The 15,618-nt window shown below is 50.1% G+C and overlaps 3 protein-coding genes across 3 annotated transcripts; all 3 read right to left on the bottom strand.

Moving 5' to 3' along the window:
* Nucleotides 1–6,344: 6,344 nt before the first annotated feature.
* LOC123171183 (peroxidase-like) lies at nucleotides 6,345–7,169 on the bottom strand. Its single transcript, XM_044588797.1, has 2 exons — nucleotides 7,131–7,169; nucleotides 6,345–6,905 (listed from the first exon to the last, which is right to left on the bottom strand). Exons 1-2 carry the CDS (start codon nucleotides 7,167–7,169, stop codon nucleotides 6,345–6,347), a joined length of 600 nt encoding a protein of 199 aa, XP_044444732.1.
* A 638-nt stretch (nucleotides 7,170–7,807) lies between these two features.
* On the bottom strand, nucleotides 7,808–9,469 carry LOC123168804 (peroxidase P7). Its single transcript, XM_044586669.1, has 3 exons — nucleotides 9,047–9,469; nucleotides 8,749–8,940; nucleotides 7,808–8,663 (listed from the first exon to the last, which is right to left on the bottom strand). The coding sequence occupies exons 1-3, from the start codon at nucleotides 9,260–9,262 to the stop codon at nucleotides 8,112–8,114; spliced, it is 960 nt and encodes a 319-aa protein (XP_044442604.1). The 5' UTR covers nucleotides 9,263–9,469; the 3' UTR covers nucleotides 7,808–8,111.
* Nucleotides 9,470–13,513: 4,044 nt separating this feature from the next.
* On the bottom strand, nucleotides 13,514–15,043 carry LOC123168802 (peroxidase P7). Its single transcript, XM_044586668.1, has 3 exons — nucleotides 14,746–15,043; nucleotides 14,453–14,644; nucleotides 13,514–14,327 (listed from the first exon to the last, which is right to left on the bottom strand). Exons 1-3 carry the CDS (start codon nucleotides 14,968–14,970, stop codon nucleotides 13,776–13,778), a joined length of 969 nt encoding a protein of 322 aa, XP_044442603.1. The 5' UTR covers nucleotides 14,971–15,043; the 3' UTR covers nucleotides 13,514–13,775.
* Between the last annotated feature and the right edge of the window lie 575 nt (nucleotides 15,044–15,618).

The raw sequence follows: 15,618 nt of genomic DNA, 5'->3' as shown, positions 1-15,618 counted from the left end.
CCGACATGACCTTTGCTAAAATAGGACATATCGAGCGCCTGAAATTTGCCGGAACGGAAATGAATCAACACTCCGGCAAAACATAGGCCACTTGGATTTTCCCTGCGATACAAAGATGTTCATACACATACAATGATGCTTAAACTTGGAATTCCATCCGGATCAATTATCATAAGCATTCACACATGAGCTCACCGACTAAATACCCTAGTTCTACTCTATTCAACACACCAAGGAGTGGAGAAGGAGGAGGTGGACTTTTAGCTCACCAACTCAGGTATAGAGGAATTAGAGGTAGCTCAGATGACGATCACTCCAAAGAGACACGACTCTACAAAGCCTGCATATTCCACCGAGTAAAATTTTAGATCATCAAATCTCATATAGCATTCTTTGATCACAAAGTGATAATGACATAAAAATAATTAAATTTTCCATACCTAAATTTTCTTACTAAAAATAAACTAGTTCTATTAATTCAACTAGTTCAACTAAGCACTTACTATAAATAAAAATAATTAATTTTCTTACTAATTCAACTAGTTCAACTAAGCACTTACTATAAATAAAAATAATTAATTTTCTTACTAATTCAACTAATTCTATTAAGCACTTACTATAAATAAACTAGTTCTATTAACCACTTAAATTCTATGTACATTCTACAAAATTCTACCTATCTATACTATTGAAAAAACCTACATTCTACCTGTCTATACTATCAACTAAAGCTATGGAGGGAGGAGGGGCTGTGGATGGAGGAGGGGGAGGGAGTAGGGGCTGTGGAGGGATGAGGGGCTATGGAGGGAGGAGGTGATGTTGATGGAGGGGCGGCTAGAGGAGGGAGGGGCAGGGGGAGGGACGAGGGGAGGAGGAGTGGGGCCGAGGAGGGAGGAGCAGAGGGAGGGATGAGGGGAGGAGGAGTGGGTCGGAGGAGGGAGGAGTGGCAACTAGAGGAGGGAGGAGGAAGAGGAGAAGGAGGAGGCTTACCGAGGCTGGAGGATGGCGGCGACGCCGGCGGCGGCAATGCGGCGATGGGGGCGATGGCAGGAGGAGGACAACGCCCGCGACAGTGAGACAGGAGAGTGAGGAAACGAGCGGGCGCGTGGGGGGATTAGGCTGGATTAGCAGTAGCGCGGTTTTGGAGCAAACGCTACTGCTAGCTGCGTTTCATAGGAAAGCCCTACTACTAAACCTAGCATGGCGGCAACGGTGGGGTAATTTTAGTAGTAGCGCTCTTTTCCCTTGCCGCGCTACTGCTATGTTCATAGCAGTAGCGCCTTCCTTTCCCCGCGGTACTGCTAAGTAGCAGTAGCGCCCTATTTTACCCAGCGCTACTGCTAAAGTTCTGTGTATAAGGTTTTCCCTAGTAGTGAATCTTAAGCAATTTTTCTTCAATCAAAGCACTGAAATTGTTTTGCGAACTTATAAATTCTTTAAAACTATTCTCAAATTCAGAGGGCATCTTATTATAATTTCCATAAGAATTGTTTTGGGAATTGCCATAATTATTAGAGGAATTACTAGGAAACGGCCTAGGATTAAAATTACCTCTATACGCGTTATTACCAAAATTATTCCTACCAACAAAATTCACATACATAGATTCATTATTATTTTCAATCAAAGTAGACAAAGGCATATCATTAGGAGGAGCACTCTTATTAGCAAAAAATTTCATAAGCTCATCCATCTTTCCACTCAAAACATTAATCTCTTCAATTGCATGCACTTTTTTACTACTGGAAGATCTTTCGGTATGCCATTGAGAATAATTAACCATAATATTATCTAGGAGTTTAGTAGCTTCTCCTAAAGTAATTTCCATAAAAGTGCCTCTCGCGGCCGAATCTAAAAGATTTCTAGAAGCAAAATTTAATTCGGCATAAAAAATTTGTATAATCATCCACAAATTCAAACCATGAGTAGAGCAATTTCTAATCATCAATTTCATCCTCTCCCAAGATTGTGCAACATGTTCATGATCAAGTTGCTTAAAATTCATAATATCGTTCCTAAGGGAGACGATCTTAGCAAGAGGAAAATACTTGGAAATAAAAGCATCTTTACACCTGTTCCATGAATCAATACTATTTTTAGGCAAATATGAAAACCAAGTTTTAGCACGATCTCGAAGTGAGAAAGAAAATAGCTTCAATTTAACAATATCATTATCCACGTCTTTTTTCTGTTGCATATCACACAAATCAACGAAATTATTAAGATGGGATGCGACATCTTCATTGGGAAGGCCAGAAAATTGATCTTTCATAACAAGATTCAGCAAAGCGGAATTAATTTCACAAGATTCCGCATTAGCATCGGGAGCAATCGGAGTACTAATAAAATCATTATTATTGGTGTTGGAAAAGTCACACAATTTGGTATTATCCTGAGCCATCGCGACAAAGCAAGCAATCCAACACACGAGCACACAAAAAGCAAGCGAAGAAGATGAACAGGAGAGGGGCGAAGAAAAGGCGAATCTTTCCGAAAATCGCTTTAGAAGTGGGGGAGAGAAAAATGAGAGGCGAATGGCGAATAATGTAATGCGAGGAATGAGAGTTTATGATGGGTACTTGGTATGTCTCGGCTTGGCGTAGATCTCCCCGGCAACGGCGCCAGATATTCTTCCTGCTACCTCTTGAGCTTGCGTTGGTTTTTCCCTTGAAGAGGAAAGGGTGATGCAACAAAGTAGAGTAAGTATTTCCCTCGGTTTTGAGAACCAAGGTATCAATCCAGTAGGAGACAACGCGCAAGCCACCGAATACCTGCACAAACAAACACCAACTTGCACCCAACGTGATAAAGGGGTTCTCAATCCCTTCACGGTTATATGCAACGTGGGATCTGATAGAGATGGATAAACAATAAAGCAATATTTTTGGTATTTTTGGTTTATGGAACGGAAAGTAAAAGATTGCAAAAAAAATAAATAGGAAACTAGAATTGTAGATCGGAAACTTATAAGATGGAAAATAGACCCGGGGGCCATAGGTTTCACTAGAGGTTTCTCTCAAGATAGAAATTATTACGGTGGGTGAACAAATTACTGCCGAGCAATTGATAGAAAAGATCAAAGTTATGACAATATCTAAGACAATGATCATGAATATAGGCATCACGTCCGTGTCAAGTAGACCGTAACGATTCTGCATCTACTACTATTACTCCACACATCGACCGCTATCTAGAATGCATCTAGAGTATTAAGTTCATAAAGAACGGAGTAACGCCTTAAGCAAGATGACATGATGTAGAGGAATTAACTCAAGCATTATGATGAAAACCCCATCTTTTTATCCTCGATGGCAATAATACAATACGTGCCTTGCTGCCCCTACTGTCATTAGGAAAGGACACCGCAAAATTGAACCGAAAGCTAAGCACTTCTCCCATTGCAAGAAAAACTAATCTAGTTGGCCAAACCAAATCGATAGTTCGAAGAGACTTGCAAAGATATCAAATCATGCATATAAGAATTCAGAGAAGATTCAAATAATATTCATAGATAAGCTAATCATAAATCCATAATTCATCAGATCTGGGCAAACACACCGCAAAAGAGTATTACATCGAATAGATCTCCAAGAACATCGAGGAGAAATTTGTATTGAGAATCAAAGAGAGAGAAGAAGCCATCTAGCTACTAGCTATGGACCCGTAGGTCTGTGGTAAACTACTCGCGCTTCATCGGAGAGGCAATTGTGTTGATGTAGAAGCCCTCCGTGATCGAATCCCCCTCCGGCGGGATGCCGGAAAAGGCCCCAAGATGGGATCTCACGGGTACAGAAGGTTGCAGCGGTGGAAAAGTGGTTTCGTGGCTCCCGTGGAAGTTTTTGGGGTATATGAGAATATATAGGAGGAAGCTCTAGGTCAAGGGGTCACCTAGGGGCCCACAAGGTCGGGGGGCGCGCCCTCCACCCTTGTGGCCGCCTCGTGGCTCTTCTGACTTGCACTCCAAGTCTCCTGGGTGTCTTCTGGTCCAAGAAAAATCATCGCAAAAGTTTTATTCCGTTTGGACTCCGTTTGATATTCCTTTTCTGCGAAACTCTAAAACAAGGAAAAAAACAAGAACTGGCACTGGGCTCTAGATTAATGGGTTAGTCCCAAAAATCATATAAAATAGCATATTAATGCATATAAAACACCCAAAACAGATAATATAATAGCATGGAACAATAAAAAATTATAGATACGTTGGAGACGTTTCAGCGGGTACCATGGAGGGTTCTCCTAACAACAAGAAATTACCTTAGCAGGGCATGATAACTTCGAGAATCTTTAGCACCCACACCATTAACATAATTTAGTTTAGCACCAAATTGTTTTTTCTCTCTCCCTTGCATTCCCCCCTTTTGAGTTCCTTTTTTATGTTCTTTTTTTTTGCCTTATGCTCCTTTTTCCCATTTGTTTATATTATTCTTTCCTAACTTTGTTTGTCCATTTTTTGTCATTAGTTACTCAATTTTTTAGCATAAATTAAATAATTGCAACTTACTTGCGTTTTTTGAAATCAATGAATCTAACATTTTTAGAGGCAAAATCTAACATTAATACATATGAATAGTATCGTATATTGCTCGGCATGCTTAAATTTAAGATTTAGCATCAAATCTAACGTCAGATTTTTTTAAGCATGGCAATTTGACATCCGGGGTGGCAAATTATATCGTCACGAGCATGACAATTTCTTTCAACACACATTGCTAGTCGTCTTTGAGCAAGCATGACAAATCCTTGTCATGCAGAGTTTTTTTGCTAGGATTTACCATGTTTGCTGAAGAAAATTGTCTCCATAACTTTATAAAATGTCTACATACATTCGATTCAGGAAAAAATGTTAAAAAATCTTATAATAGTGAATGGAGGGAGTATATGTGAATAATTAGCTCCATGTTGACATAGCAATATGAGTAAACACTTAACAACCCTTTTTTCGACAAAGGGTGATTTTTTATTGACTCATAGTGTAGCATCGAGGGATACAATCATAATGAGTACACACCCGGCCTCTGCACAAATAGGATGCACACAGCCAACACAACACACGCACACACACGATCACTTCGGCAAAGAGCAAAGTCATAAAAGACCAAAGCTATGCCTAGGTGGAGAAAAGAAAACCCGAAGAATTGAAAGCAACGATAAACGGTATACAGCAGTGACCATCGGCGTCAACCATCTCTTCACAACACAAGGACTATGAGAAAGGCTCTTCAGAAGCGACGCCTCCAGGAAGGGAACGACGTTCAAGCGCCGCCGTCGCCGAATCCAACCACACCAAGGTTAGATCATGGGTTTTCACCCTGAAGATGTTGTTCGAGCCAATTCCGAGCAATGCCCTCATTAGGGTAACGACGAAAAAGAACGCCGCCATTGCCAGATATGACCAACTAGGGTCAAACCTATGGTTTTCACCACGGAGCTCGAGACTAGGTACTAAAGAAGTACCACCCAATCGAAGTAGTCTTGTGTCGTCTCCTCCACTTTCCTCGATCCTAGTAGTTGCATATGCGCACGGTCCTTGTGACGGGGGATGTCCACACCCGTACGAGCAAGCTGACAAGACGAGACAAGATCTTCTCTCGCCACCATCTAACAAAGACTTTGACGGGGAAGAAGGACTATCGGCACCACCAAAATCCCGGGATGGGGACACTCTGAAGGCCTACACCATCCTCACAAGTAGCAGCTGTTGACTGATCTGTATCAGACGGCAGCTCCACGAGCTGCCACTACCTCCACCGTCCTCGCCAGTGGACGCAGATCATCCAGGTTGAAGATCTTCAGGTAACCAGTCTAGCCCACAACCACACAGCAGCCTGTGGACCAGATTCACGGCCGAACCTGAGGGAACAACCACCATGAGCACTACGCACCAACGCCAAAAATGCACCCATGGAGCAGTGGCCCTAGCATGGATGTGCTCTCAGGTCGGAGGAAGTCACAGCACAAGACGCAGAAGAGCAACATATGTGCATGCTCCAGTGGTCCTGTCAACGAAGATGACTGCGTCACGAGCGTCCATGATGCCGACCTAGTTATCCCAAGCCATGCTTCCGCCAGATACGTGGAGCGCCGGAGCTGCCGCTGCAGCATCAACCTTCACAGCCGCCAGCCGCCATCTGCATCTCGTCAAACACGTTGCCCAAAGATCCACGGGAACGGAACCCCGCCGCCGCCGTCAGCCGCCCGGGCAAGGCCCGATGACGCCGACCGGCGGCGGCGAGGGGAAGGCGCACAGGGACGACGCCGGAAAAAGCGGATCGAGCGCCGCCCGAGTCGCCCAGGCGGACAACGCGGGGGCCACTTAACAACCCTTTTACACCGTTTAATAATCTTCAGCAAAGATTCGTCGTCCAGTTGACCTTCTTGCAGTCCAACCTGACCTCCCTGGGCGTGTCTGCAGACGGCATGAGGCTGCCCATCCTCCCCATCGCCTTGGCGAAGTCGGCGGCGAACATGCCAGCATTACCTCTGTACTTCTTCACCAGCGCATCCTGCGACCCGCCGTTGAACAGCTCTTGGTCGGAGTGGAAAAGGCCCTGCCTGCTCATGAGGTTTTGGTAGTAGTAGTTGTCGAACTTGTCCGGCGTCGCCGCGTCGACGGGCGCGAGCGTGCCGTCGCCGCCGCCGGATGACTGCGGGCACGTCTGCTGCCGGAGCGCCGCGAACGAGGCGTTGATGTTGGCGTCGTTGTAGATGCGGTCGCGGAAGGTGGTGCACCGGACCTGCCCGACGGTGTGCGCGCCGGACAGCGCCGTCATGTCCCGCGGCGACAGCCCCTTGTTGCCGAACATGGTTATGAGGGTGGCGAGGCTGGACCCCGGCCCCGGCAGGTTGGTGGTTGATGAGAAGGGAAGCACGTAGGAGGATATGTATAGCGGTCCGCGTTTCTCCGGCTAGCTTGCCCGTGCTTGCATAGTGGCAATGCAGGATCCAGCATGGCGCCATGGCCGACGCTGAACTCGCGCTGGATTAGTTGACTAATCTGCACCCCGGAAGCTGACTGGTGGGCGGATTAAGGTTGGACTGTAGTGGCGTTAGCGCTAGATCAGATCGATGTAGAGCGCTGTGGTTTGGTTCGGTTCGCGCGTGTTGGTGAAATCATGTTTGTAAATTGCAACTTGGGCGCTCTGCTCATCTTCCGAGACAAAACAGATCATGTTTGCCCACTCAAGCCAACCAACGTTCGTATATCTTGTAATCCTGACAAGCAAGCTATTGTGGACAAGTAATCACACTTTATGCTTCGTTACCTACTCGCAGTATAGTAGTACTCCTGCCGCTGATGCCTGCCGGTGCCTAACGACCGATGTTCGGTCGGTATGCATGTCAGTAGTAAATACGCAGATCTGTGCCAGTGAAACTTCTGCACTGGCAGTGTGCTTCACTCATTTGCAGTTTTTCTTTTCTTTTGCGGGGGTAACTCATTTGCAGCTTCACATGGACATTTTGGGATGAGAACAAATCATCCGCTCATTCGGGATCGAGATAGAAACTGCGGGCGTCAAAACCTTTCTACAGTACTTTCTGTTTTACGGGGAAAACAGTTTTACAGTACTCCTACTAATTTACCTGAAGAAGCTACGTGCCCCTCGGAAATGTGCAAAGCTAGCTCAAGAAATGTAGTGCTGTTGCAGGTGCTGCTCATCAGCAAAGGTTGACGACAGAAAGGGCACCGATGAAAGCACCAGGCAATGCAGTGCACTACAGCACTAGTGCGAGCTCACCGACAAAGCGATAACCAGGGCAGCTACGCACGCAAATTGTTCGACCACCCAGGAGATGTACTCGTGTGATGTAGGAGTAAGTTATTTTGTCTTCCAGGTACGCGGTTTCACTTTTGACAAGTGTATCCCTCTACATGCTTTTGTACAGCAGTGTCATCTTCTCCAATCTTAATCTCTTACTACCCATGTTTCAGTCAGAAAAGTGAAGTGCGCTGAGCAATTCATTTTGCCGAAGAAGCACATAACTAACTACATTACCCGATTAAGATATAATACTCCTGCTCGCGTCAGTCGGTCACAATCTCATACTAGATTGTGTGTGATGTTAACCAAGTTTGTGATCTTAAGTCACAAACATGCAATTTGTAACCATCCTTAGTTAACCTTCCTGCAGTTCAACCTGACCTCCGTCGGCGTCCCGGCGGCCGGCATGAGGCCCCCCATCTTGACCATGGCCTTGGCGAAGTCGCCGGCGAATATCTTGCCATTGCCGCTGTACTTCCTCACCAGGGCGTCCTGCGGCCCGCCGTTGAACAGCTCCTGGTCCGAGTGCAGCAGCCCGCGCCGCGCCACCAGGTTGGTGTAGTAGGCGTTGTCGAACGCGTCCGGCGTCCGGTCGTCGAACGGCGCGAGGTTGCCGTCCCCGCCGGCCTGCGGGCACGTCCGTCGCCGCGCCGCCGCGAAGGTGGCGTTGATGTTGGTCTCCCCGTAGATGCGGCCGCGGAAGAAGAGGCAGCGCGCCCGCCCCACGGTGTGCGCGCCGGACAGCGCCGTCATCTCGCGCGCCGACAGCCCCTTGGCCGCGAACGCCGAGACGAGCGACGCGGCGCTGGAGCCGGGCCCCGGGAGGTTCGCGTTGGCGGCGCTCTGCGTCGCCGTGCGCGAGTCCTTCCGGCCCAGCGGCACGTTCCACGTCGGGCCCCTGAGCTGCCGCGCAGATTACTTCGCGTTAGCGACACATTGCGAGCTGTATATAAGGTGTTACCACCGACGGACCGGGACGTGCACTCACCAGGTTGACGGCGTCGCGGGCTGCCAATGCGACGATGTCGGCGCAGGACACGGTGGCCTTGCAGGACGCCTCGACGCGCGCCTTGATGGCGTCGATCACCTCGTAGCCGCGCACGGAGTTGACGTTCGCGCCGGCGTTCTTCTCGCCGGTGAAGGTCGGCGTGTCGTCCAGGAGGATCGACGCGTCACATCCCTGTGCAAGCAAGCATACGCACGCGTGTTAATTTAATTAATCTCAGGGAAGGAGCTAGCCACAGCCAGGCAGAGCCGAGGAGAATGGAGAAATGCGACGGGCTCACGTTGACGAAGCAGTCGTGGAAGAAGAGCCGAATGATGGAGGCGCCCATCCGCGGCTCCGCGGCGACGGCCGGCGCCATCACCGACCGCACGATGGCCTCCACGTTCGGGCACGTCCTGGCGTAGAACCTGGTGGAGAGCTTCGCGTGGCAAGGAAGGATCACGCAGAGGAGAGCGGCAGCAGCAACGCAGCCCCTGGCGGCGAACAAGAAACCCATCCCGGCCCTCTCAGCTCAGTCTGCTACTGCGACAGAACAGAGCACACACAGTCATAGAGCGGCTTCAGCAATGGATGTGGTCGGGCTGCTAGAGAACAGTGTACTTATAGCGCTCGGCTGCTGCCTGCCGGTCGTCGTGATCGTCAGAGTTCTGTAGTGTACCAATCTGAACGCACGTAACGTAATCTGAGGCGCACTGGGTGATTGGCTGGTTGACGAGAGTGCATGGTGGCCTTGAGAGCAAGCAGGTTGCGTCTGTGCGCGGCGCACCACGGTGCGCGTGGCGTCCAACACCGGCGATCGGGCGGCTATGGGGGGTAGGGTAGGGTCGGTCCTCTCCTTTGGGGAACAAAGCCGGAGCGCGACCGGGGGCATCATCGCTTTATCTCCGTCTTTGCGTGGTGTGCGAACGTTCGGAGCATGGCAAAAAGCAGCGTCTTGGCTCTGGGTTTCAGCGGCTTTTGCTCTGAGTAGTACGTGAGTCGGTGGGTGGGTGCCTTCGATTGATAGCTGGTCTTTGCTTCGACACTGAAATTTATGTAAGCCTAATTAGAGCCAGACCTAAGCTAATCGTACCTCTATACGTCTGCGGACGAGTCCGGGATGCAATCATGTACCTTAAATTTTTTATTTTTTTAAAAACGAGGCAAAAGATTTGCCATTTTCATTGATTAAGAAGAAGAGAGTTGCCCGGTTAATTAGAGGAAAACCGGGCGAAAACCAAGATTACAAACCCCACATGGGGCACTCGTGGACGACTTGGCCACAAACGCCAAACAGTCGACCAAAGCGTCGATGACAGGACAGCTCCGATTTTGCTGACGAGTTTCACAGGAGAAAGTTGCAAGCCTCGCATCGACCTAGTCCAACGCAATATCCGGAGAGCACCGTCCACTGAAAACCGCCCTCATGAAGTCATCGTTGCCGCAGTGGCCCTGCCGCCCGCAGCTCCGACTTCTCTGTCACCGCCAGAAATCAGCATAGGCACACCCATTGGCGCACCGGACCTTCGACATCAGAAGGACAAGCCGCGACCCAGCTCTGCTCGCCACCATCGTCGTCGCCACACCCACCTCGCATCACCGGTTGGCCACCTGCCAACGTGATGCCGTGTATGTCCAGCCCAAGGGAAGCGCGGAGAAGGATCATCGGTCTTCAAAGCAACGCCCCAAAGGGGGAAACGCCGCGGGGGCGACGTCGTTGCCCAACCCAGATGGGTCTAGGCTTTCGCCCGAAGAACCAGATCTGAGAATGAAGCGTGTCGAAGAAACTCCACGGCGGCGCCTTCAAGAAGGGAAACGACGCCCGTAGGTGCCGCCACCGCCGGCCGGCAAGAGCCGGGCAAACTTTCGCTCGGAGTAGACTTGACAGCACATCCCCACGTCGGGCCACCGACGACAAAGCGCCGCCGGCCCGCACCGCCACTGGCCCACACACCTCCTGTGGGATGACGGCGTCACCACCACACAGGAGCCACCAAGCTCGCCGCCAACAAGCGCTAGCGAGCCAGACCCAGCCGCAGGCCAGATTAGGCAACCCGCCACAGCCACACTGTCGCAGAACAGACCAAAGACCAGAACGCTGAGCACCAGGACCAAGAAGGGGGGCTGCCACCCCGCCCAAACACGTCGGAGAGGACAAGCTGAGAGGGAGGGCTGCCACCCCATCCCGAACTCGCCGGAAAGAGCTGCCGGGCCAACCCGCGCAACCCGTCGATCCGGCCACAGCCGTCCAGATCGGCGAGCCACCGCCACAGGACTGCCGAGGAAGCCTCTAGAAGCCGGCCTGGTGCAGATCCACGCGGAGTAGAGCGAGTAGAGCACCTACATGGAGGGGAGCTGCCACCCCACCCTGGCCGCCGAAGAGGAGCCGCCGGTCGAAGGTACTCAAACATGCAACCCAATAGATAAAACTAGTCTACTACTTGTCATCGGAGACGTAGACGACCTTCATGCCGCCAGTGCCCGATGGACATGCCTCATGATCGTGGCCACCTCCTGCAGCTCCGGCTCCTCGTCGGACTTCATGTCCATGAAGAATTCATCGACCTCCATCCCCCATTGAAAACCAAATAGGCCTGCAGAGCGGGGGCGGCACCCCTGATCAGAATACTGGCGCATATGGATAGAAACGCACCTTGGATGGGCTGGGCACGCGTCTCCGCGAGCGGCGCGCTGGCCACCACCCACGAGAGACCGTTTCCGCAGGTACGCGCATCCATGTGCCGCCCACCCTGTCTGTTGCGAGTGCTTTCCTGCTCCACAACTCGATATCGCACCAAACCTGCTGCTGCCGCCGCACCGCGCACCGGGGCAAACCGGTCGGCCCTCATCGTCACTGTACGGCCTCGGTGCCCTACTATTGTGATTGCCTGATGGGGATGACCAGTTCTGGTATGCCGCAACTCGGTCGGAAACAGCACTGCACGACCACATATCTGAAGCCATTTGCATGCAGGAACGTGGACACTGGGTAGCAACGATTACAATAATGAGTATGCTTTCTCAACAAGTTGGCTGACTTGGCTTCACCCTAAATTACTTGTCACCGAAATGGATATATCTAGACGTGAGTAATTCAAGAGGAAGAGAGTAACGTATCTGGCTGGTGCTCTGCGCTGGTTGAACGGCTAGGGTCTCACGCCGGTCGCCCCCCATTGTCAGATCGGCCCGCGTGTAGCCGTCCAATCAAGTAAACACATCTCCTTTCTACGCACCCTTCTCCCTTCCGATAAGTGTGGAACCCCGGACCTCACGGCACACTAGCATCAACATCTTTTTTAGCCAAAAAAGGGGTAAACTTTAAGGTTAGGGCATCGAACCCCTAACCTCACGGCACACATCGAGGTACAAAATGTTCATGCGTCAATAGATATTTATTGATGTTTTATCATGAATAAATTCGAATTAAATCTTTATTTAAAAATTCATCTAATAAATGAAACTGTATTTTCAAGTAATAGCGGTAATGTAAAAATCCAGACCCACCCCTCTTAAAAAAATCTATTTAAGAGCCAAATCCTTGCCACTCACTCCTAATTTCTACTCAACAAAAATGTTGAAGTGTATGACTTTGCCACTGAAATATATGGTAACCAGCCAAGGTGTAGGGTGACGCCACATGCAACCAGGGTTCACCGGGGGAGAACATCTGGTGCACCCACCCCTGTGGTGTTATACGCTTTATAAATGTTTCAAAAACATGAAAATAATTTAGTACGCACACAAAACATACATGTATTATGTCTCAAAATTTTAGATTTGAAATTAGACTTACAACTACTGAAATCTCTACTACCTAAAAAGAACGTAAGGTTCCCGCTTCATCTTTCTTCCCATCACCCTTCGTCCAACCTTTTATGTATGATAATTAATAAATTTAATTTACTTACTTTCTGAACCAATTTCATTTTAATTCACTTACCAAACTTCTGATCAAAATATAAGGTAATTTATGGGAAGAATTTTACGAACATTTATTTACACAATCACATTATTATGGACAGGTAAATCATAAGCTAACGTACTAGAACATTTATATCCTTGCAACGCACGGACATTGTTCTACTAAAAACTAAAATATGATGAATAGTTCTCATTTTAGATTGGGCCATACATTTGGCCCATTAACACAATAAATGTTCATTTTTTGTATTTTTGTTTCTTAAAATGTTATTGAAATTTACTTTTGATTATTTGTCACATGGTAGTTATATGTTATGCATACATGCTAAACTACTTTTAGATTTTTTTACACACTTGTATGGTGACTTGTGGGCGGCTAGTGCACCAGGTACGAGGTTCACCGCGTTGACATGCTCCAACGAGCCTCCTCCACTCAGAGAGCTTATCGGGAGCCCCTCTTCCCCTCCGCCCCCTTCGGCCTTCCTCACCTGCCAGTCTGTCGTTGGTCATAGACATTTATGCTATCAAAGGACAAATAGACCCTATCCTCAGTAGTGTAGAGAGGTGGGCGAGTAGTGAGGAGTAGAATGTGGTTTTAGGTGGAGGGTGGTCAATGTGGAGTGCTTGTAAACTTTTGTAGGGGCTTTCTTTGTCTTTCTCCTTTAATATATGGTATGCACACTCATGCATATTTAAGAAAAAAAAATGTCAACTATAGGCGGGTCGGTCGTGCTACAAGCAAGAAGTATGGTATACATCACATCCATGTACCCATAATGTGAGCTGTGCTTACAAAGAAGCCAATCAGTCAGCCACCATAATAGTGAACACCACCGTACATTAGGCATTAGATTGGAGATTATTTTCTTTAATTATGATGATTGCACCATCCCATTGTTCTGTATTGATGATGATGATCATGATACACTTTTACGACCAACATACATTTTGATACTTTGTAGTTTGCACGTTCGCCCCGGATTGAGCAAACGAGCGTTTGTACATTTGGTGTTCTTCATCATACATACACATACATACGTGAACCTGACCAATGCCTGGTTTTCCAAGGCATCAATCATTATTTAGCACACTTGTTATGTGTGTACTTTTTAGTTGGGTCTCCTGCAGTTCAACCTGACCTCCGTCTGCGTCCCGGACGACGGCAGCAGGCCGCCCATCTTCAGCATGGCCGTGACGAAGTCGGCGGAGAACTGGCTGGGGCTGCTGCTGTACTGCCGCACCAGCGCGTCCTGCGACCCGCCGTTGAAGAGCTCCTGGTCCGAGTGCAGGAGGCCGCGCTGCCCGACCAGGTTCTGGTAGTAGGCGTTGTCGAACCCGTCGGCGGTCTGCACGTCGAAGGGCGCGAGGTTGCCGTCGCCGCCCGACCGCGGGCACGTCCGCTGCCGCAGCGCCGCGAAGCTGGCGTTGATGTTGCGCTCGTTGTAGATGCGGTTGCGGAAGAACTGGCACTGCGAGCGCCCGATGGTGTGCGCGCCGGAGAGCGCCGTCATGTCCCGCGGCGACAGGTTCTTGTTGCCGAACATGGCGATGAGCGTGGCGAGGCTGGAGCCGGGCCCCGGGAGGTTCGCGTTGGCCGCGCTCTGGCTCGCCGTGCGCGAGTCCTTGCGCCCCAGCGGCACGCTCCACGTGGGACCTCCGAGCTGCACGCACGCAACGGCTCGGCCGAGTCAGCCATGGCTACTCCAGTGAAATAAGTGCAGAACGTGTAGTTTTGTACTACGGGTCAGCGACCGTTGAAGCTGGTCGATCGCGCGCGAGGACTAACCAGGTTGACACCGTCACGGGCGGCGAGCGCGAGGATGTCGGCGCAGGAGACGGTGGCCCTGCACGCGGCTTCGACCCGGGTCTTGATGGCGTCGATCACCTCGAACCCACGCGCCGAGTTGGCGTTCGGCCCGGCGTTCTTCTCGCCGGTGAACGTCGAGGTGTCGTCAAGCAGAATCGAGCCGTCACACCCCTGCCGATACATAGCAGAACAAACACAGTTAAACCTCAGCACATTTGATACACATAGCAGAACAAACACAATCAACAGTAGAGAGGAACGGTGTTGCTCACATTGACGAAGCAGTCGTGGAAGAAGAGGCGGAGGATGGACGCGCCCATCCGCCTCTCCGTCTGCAATGCGGCGGTCATCCCCGACCGCACGATGGACGCCAGGTTGGGGCAAGACCTCGAGTAGAAGTTGGGAGAGAGCTGCTGCGCGCTCGCCGCGCCGGCGAGGAAACAGAGCACGACGGCGAGGCCAAGGAAGGCCGCGGACCTGGTGGCGAAGGCGGCCATTGCTTCTTCGGCTTTGATGCGACGTGACTAGCCAGAGATAACTCCTGTGATGCGAGCTCGATGAGCCGAGATGCATAGGGTGGCGTCCTATTTATAGTGCTCGAGCTCGATCGTGGACGCTGACCGCCTAGCTAGCCGGCTAGCCCGCGCCCGCATGGGCTGGCGGGCGCGCGGTTCCGATCACGCACGTACTACGAAATGCTAGTACACAGTTCATGGCCGGACTCTGCAGTCGGAGCAGCTGGATTTGGTTGACCAATGATCGCTCCGGCATGGGCACAGGCTTGGCACGACGCTAACTGCTAGTAATCCGCATGCGCACTCGGCACTGCCCTATCCCCTGCCTTGCACTGAATCATTGCATGTGTTGGTTATCGTATACCGTATTTCCTCGAGTATTATAAGAGCGCAGAGACGTGTTTGCTGTGCTCGTCACGGGTATAGGCTGTGCATGGGTCGGTCCGGATTCCTCTTCCTCCGAGTCAGCGCATTGGTGGAAATTTCGTGGACCGAGACGAGCGAGGACCGAATGTTGCTGCTACCTTACGTGCCGTACTGCTCCACCATGGTGCGTGCTGTTGCTAGGCCATGTGCCGGTTAACCAGACTTGCCTGCCTGGATAACTCCAGGTTCAATCAGAAGCAGCAC

The sequence above is a fragment of the Triticum aestivum genome, chromosome 7D (genome assembly GCF_018294505.1).
Source record: "Triticum aestivum cultivar Chinese Spring chromosome 7D, IWGSC CS RefSeq v2.1, whole genome shotgun sequence".
Classification (NCBI taxonomy): Eukaryota; Viridiplantae; Streptophyta; class Magnoliopsida; order Poales; family Poaceae; genus Triticum; species Triticum aestivum.
The sequence above is the reverse complement of the archived record's forward strand: the minus strand, read 5'-3'. Positions and strand labels throughout refer to the sequence as shown.

What these genes read in the sequence shown, in the direction of transcription:
- LOC123168802 (XM_044586668.1), bottom strand. Translation starts at nt 14,970, where the DNA reads ATGGCCGCCTTCGCCACCAGGTCCGCGGCCTTCCTTGGCCTCGCCGTC. An exon ending in TCCACGACTGCTTCGTCAAT is followed by an intron (nt 14,645 to 14,745) that starts GTGAGCAACACC and finishes ATGTATCGGCAG; the next exon opens with GGGTGTGACGGCTCGATTCT. An exon ending in CCCGTGACGGTGTCAACCTG is followed by an intron (nt 14,328 to 14,452) that starts GTTAGTCCTCGC and finishes GCGTGCGTGCAG; the next exon opens with CTCGGAGGTCCCACGTGGAG.
- LOC123168804 (XM_044586669.1), bottom strand. Translation starts at nt 9,262, where the DNA reads ATGGGTTTCTTGTTCGCCGCCAGGGGCTGCGTTGCTGCTGCCGCTCTC. An exon ending in TCCACGACTGCTTCGTCAAC is followed by an intron (nt 8,941 to 9,046) that starts GTGAGCCCGTCG and finishes TTGCTTGCACAG; the next exon opens with GGATGTGACGCGTCGATCCT. An exon ending in CCCGCGACGCCGTCAACCTG is followed by an intron (nt 8,664 to 8,748) that starts GTGAGTGCACGT and finishes TCTGCGCGGCAG; the next exon opens with CTCAGGGGCCCGACGTGGAA.
- LOC123171183 (XM_044588797.1), bottom strand. Translation starts at nt 7,169, where the DNA reads ATGATCTGTTTTGTCTCGGAAGATGAGCAGAGCGCCCAA. An exon ending in AAGATGAGCAGAGCGCCCAA is followed by an intron (nt 6,906 to 7,130) that starts GTTGCAATTTAC and finishes CGGGCAAGCTAG; the next exon opens with CCGGAGAAACGCGGACCGCT.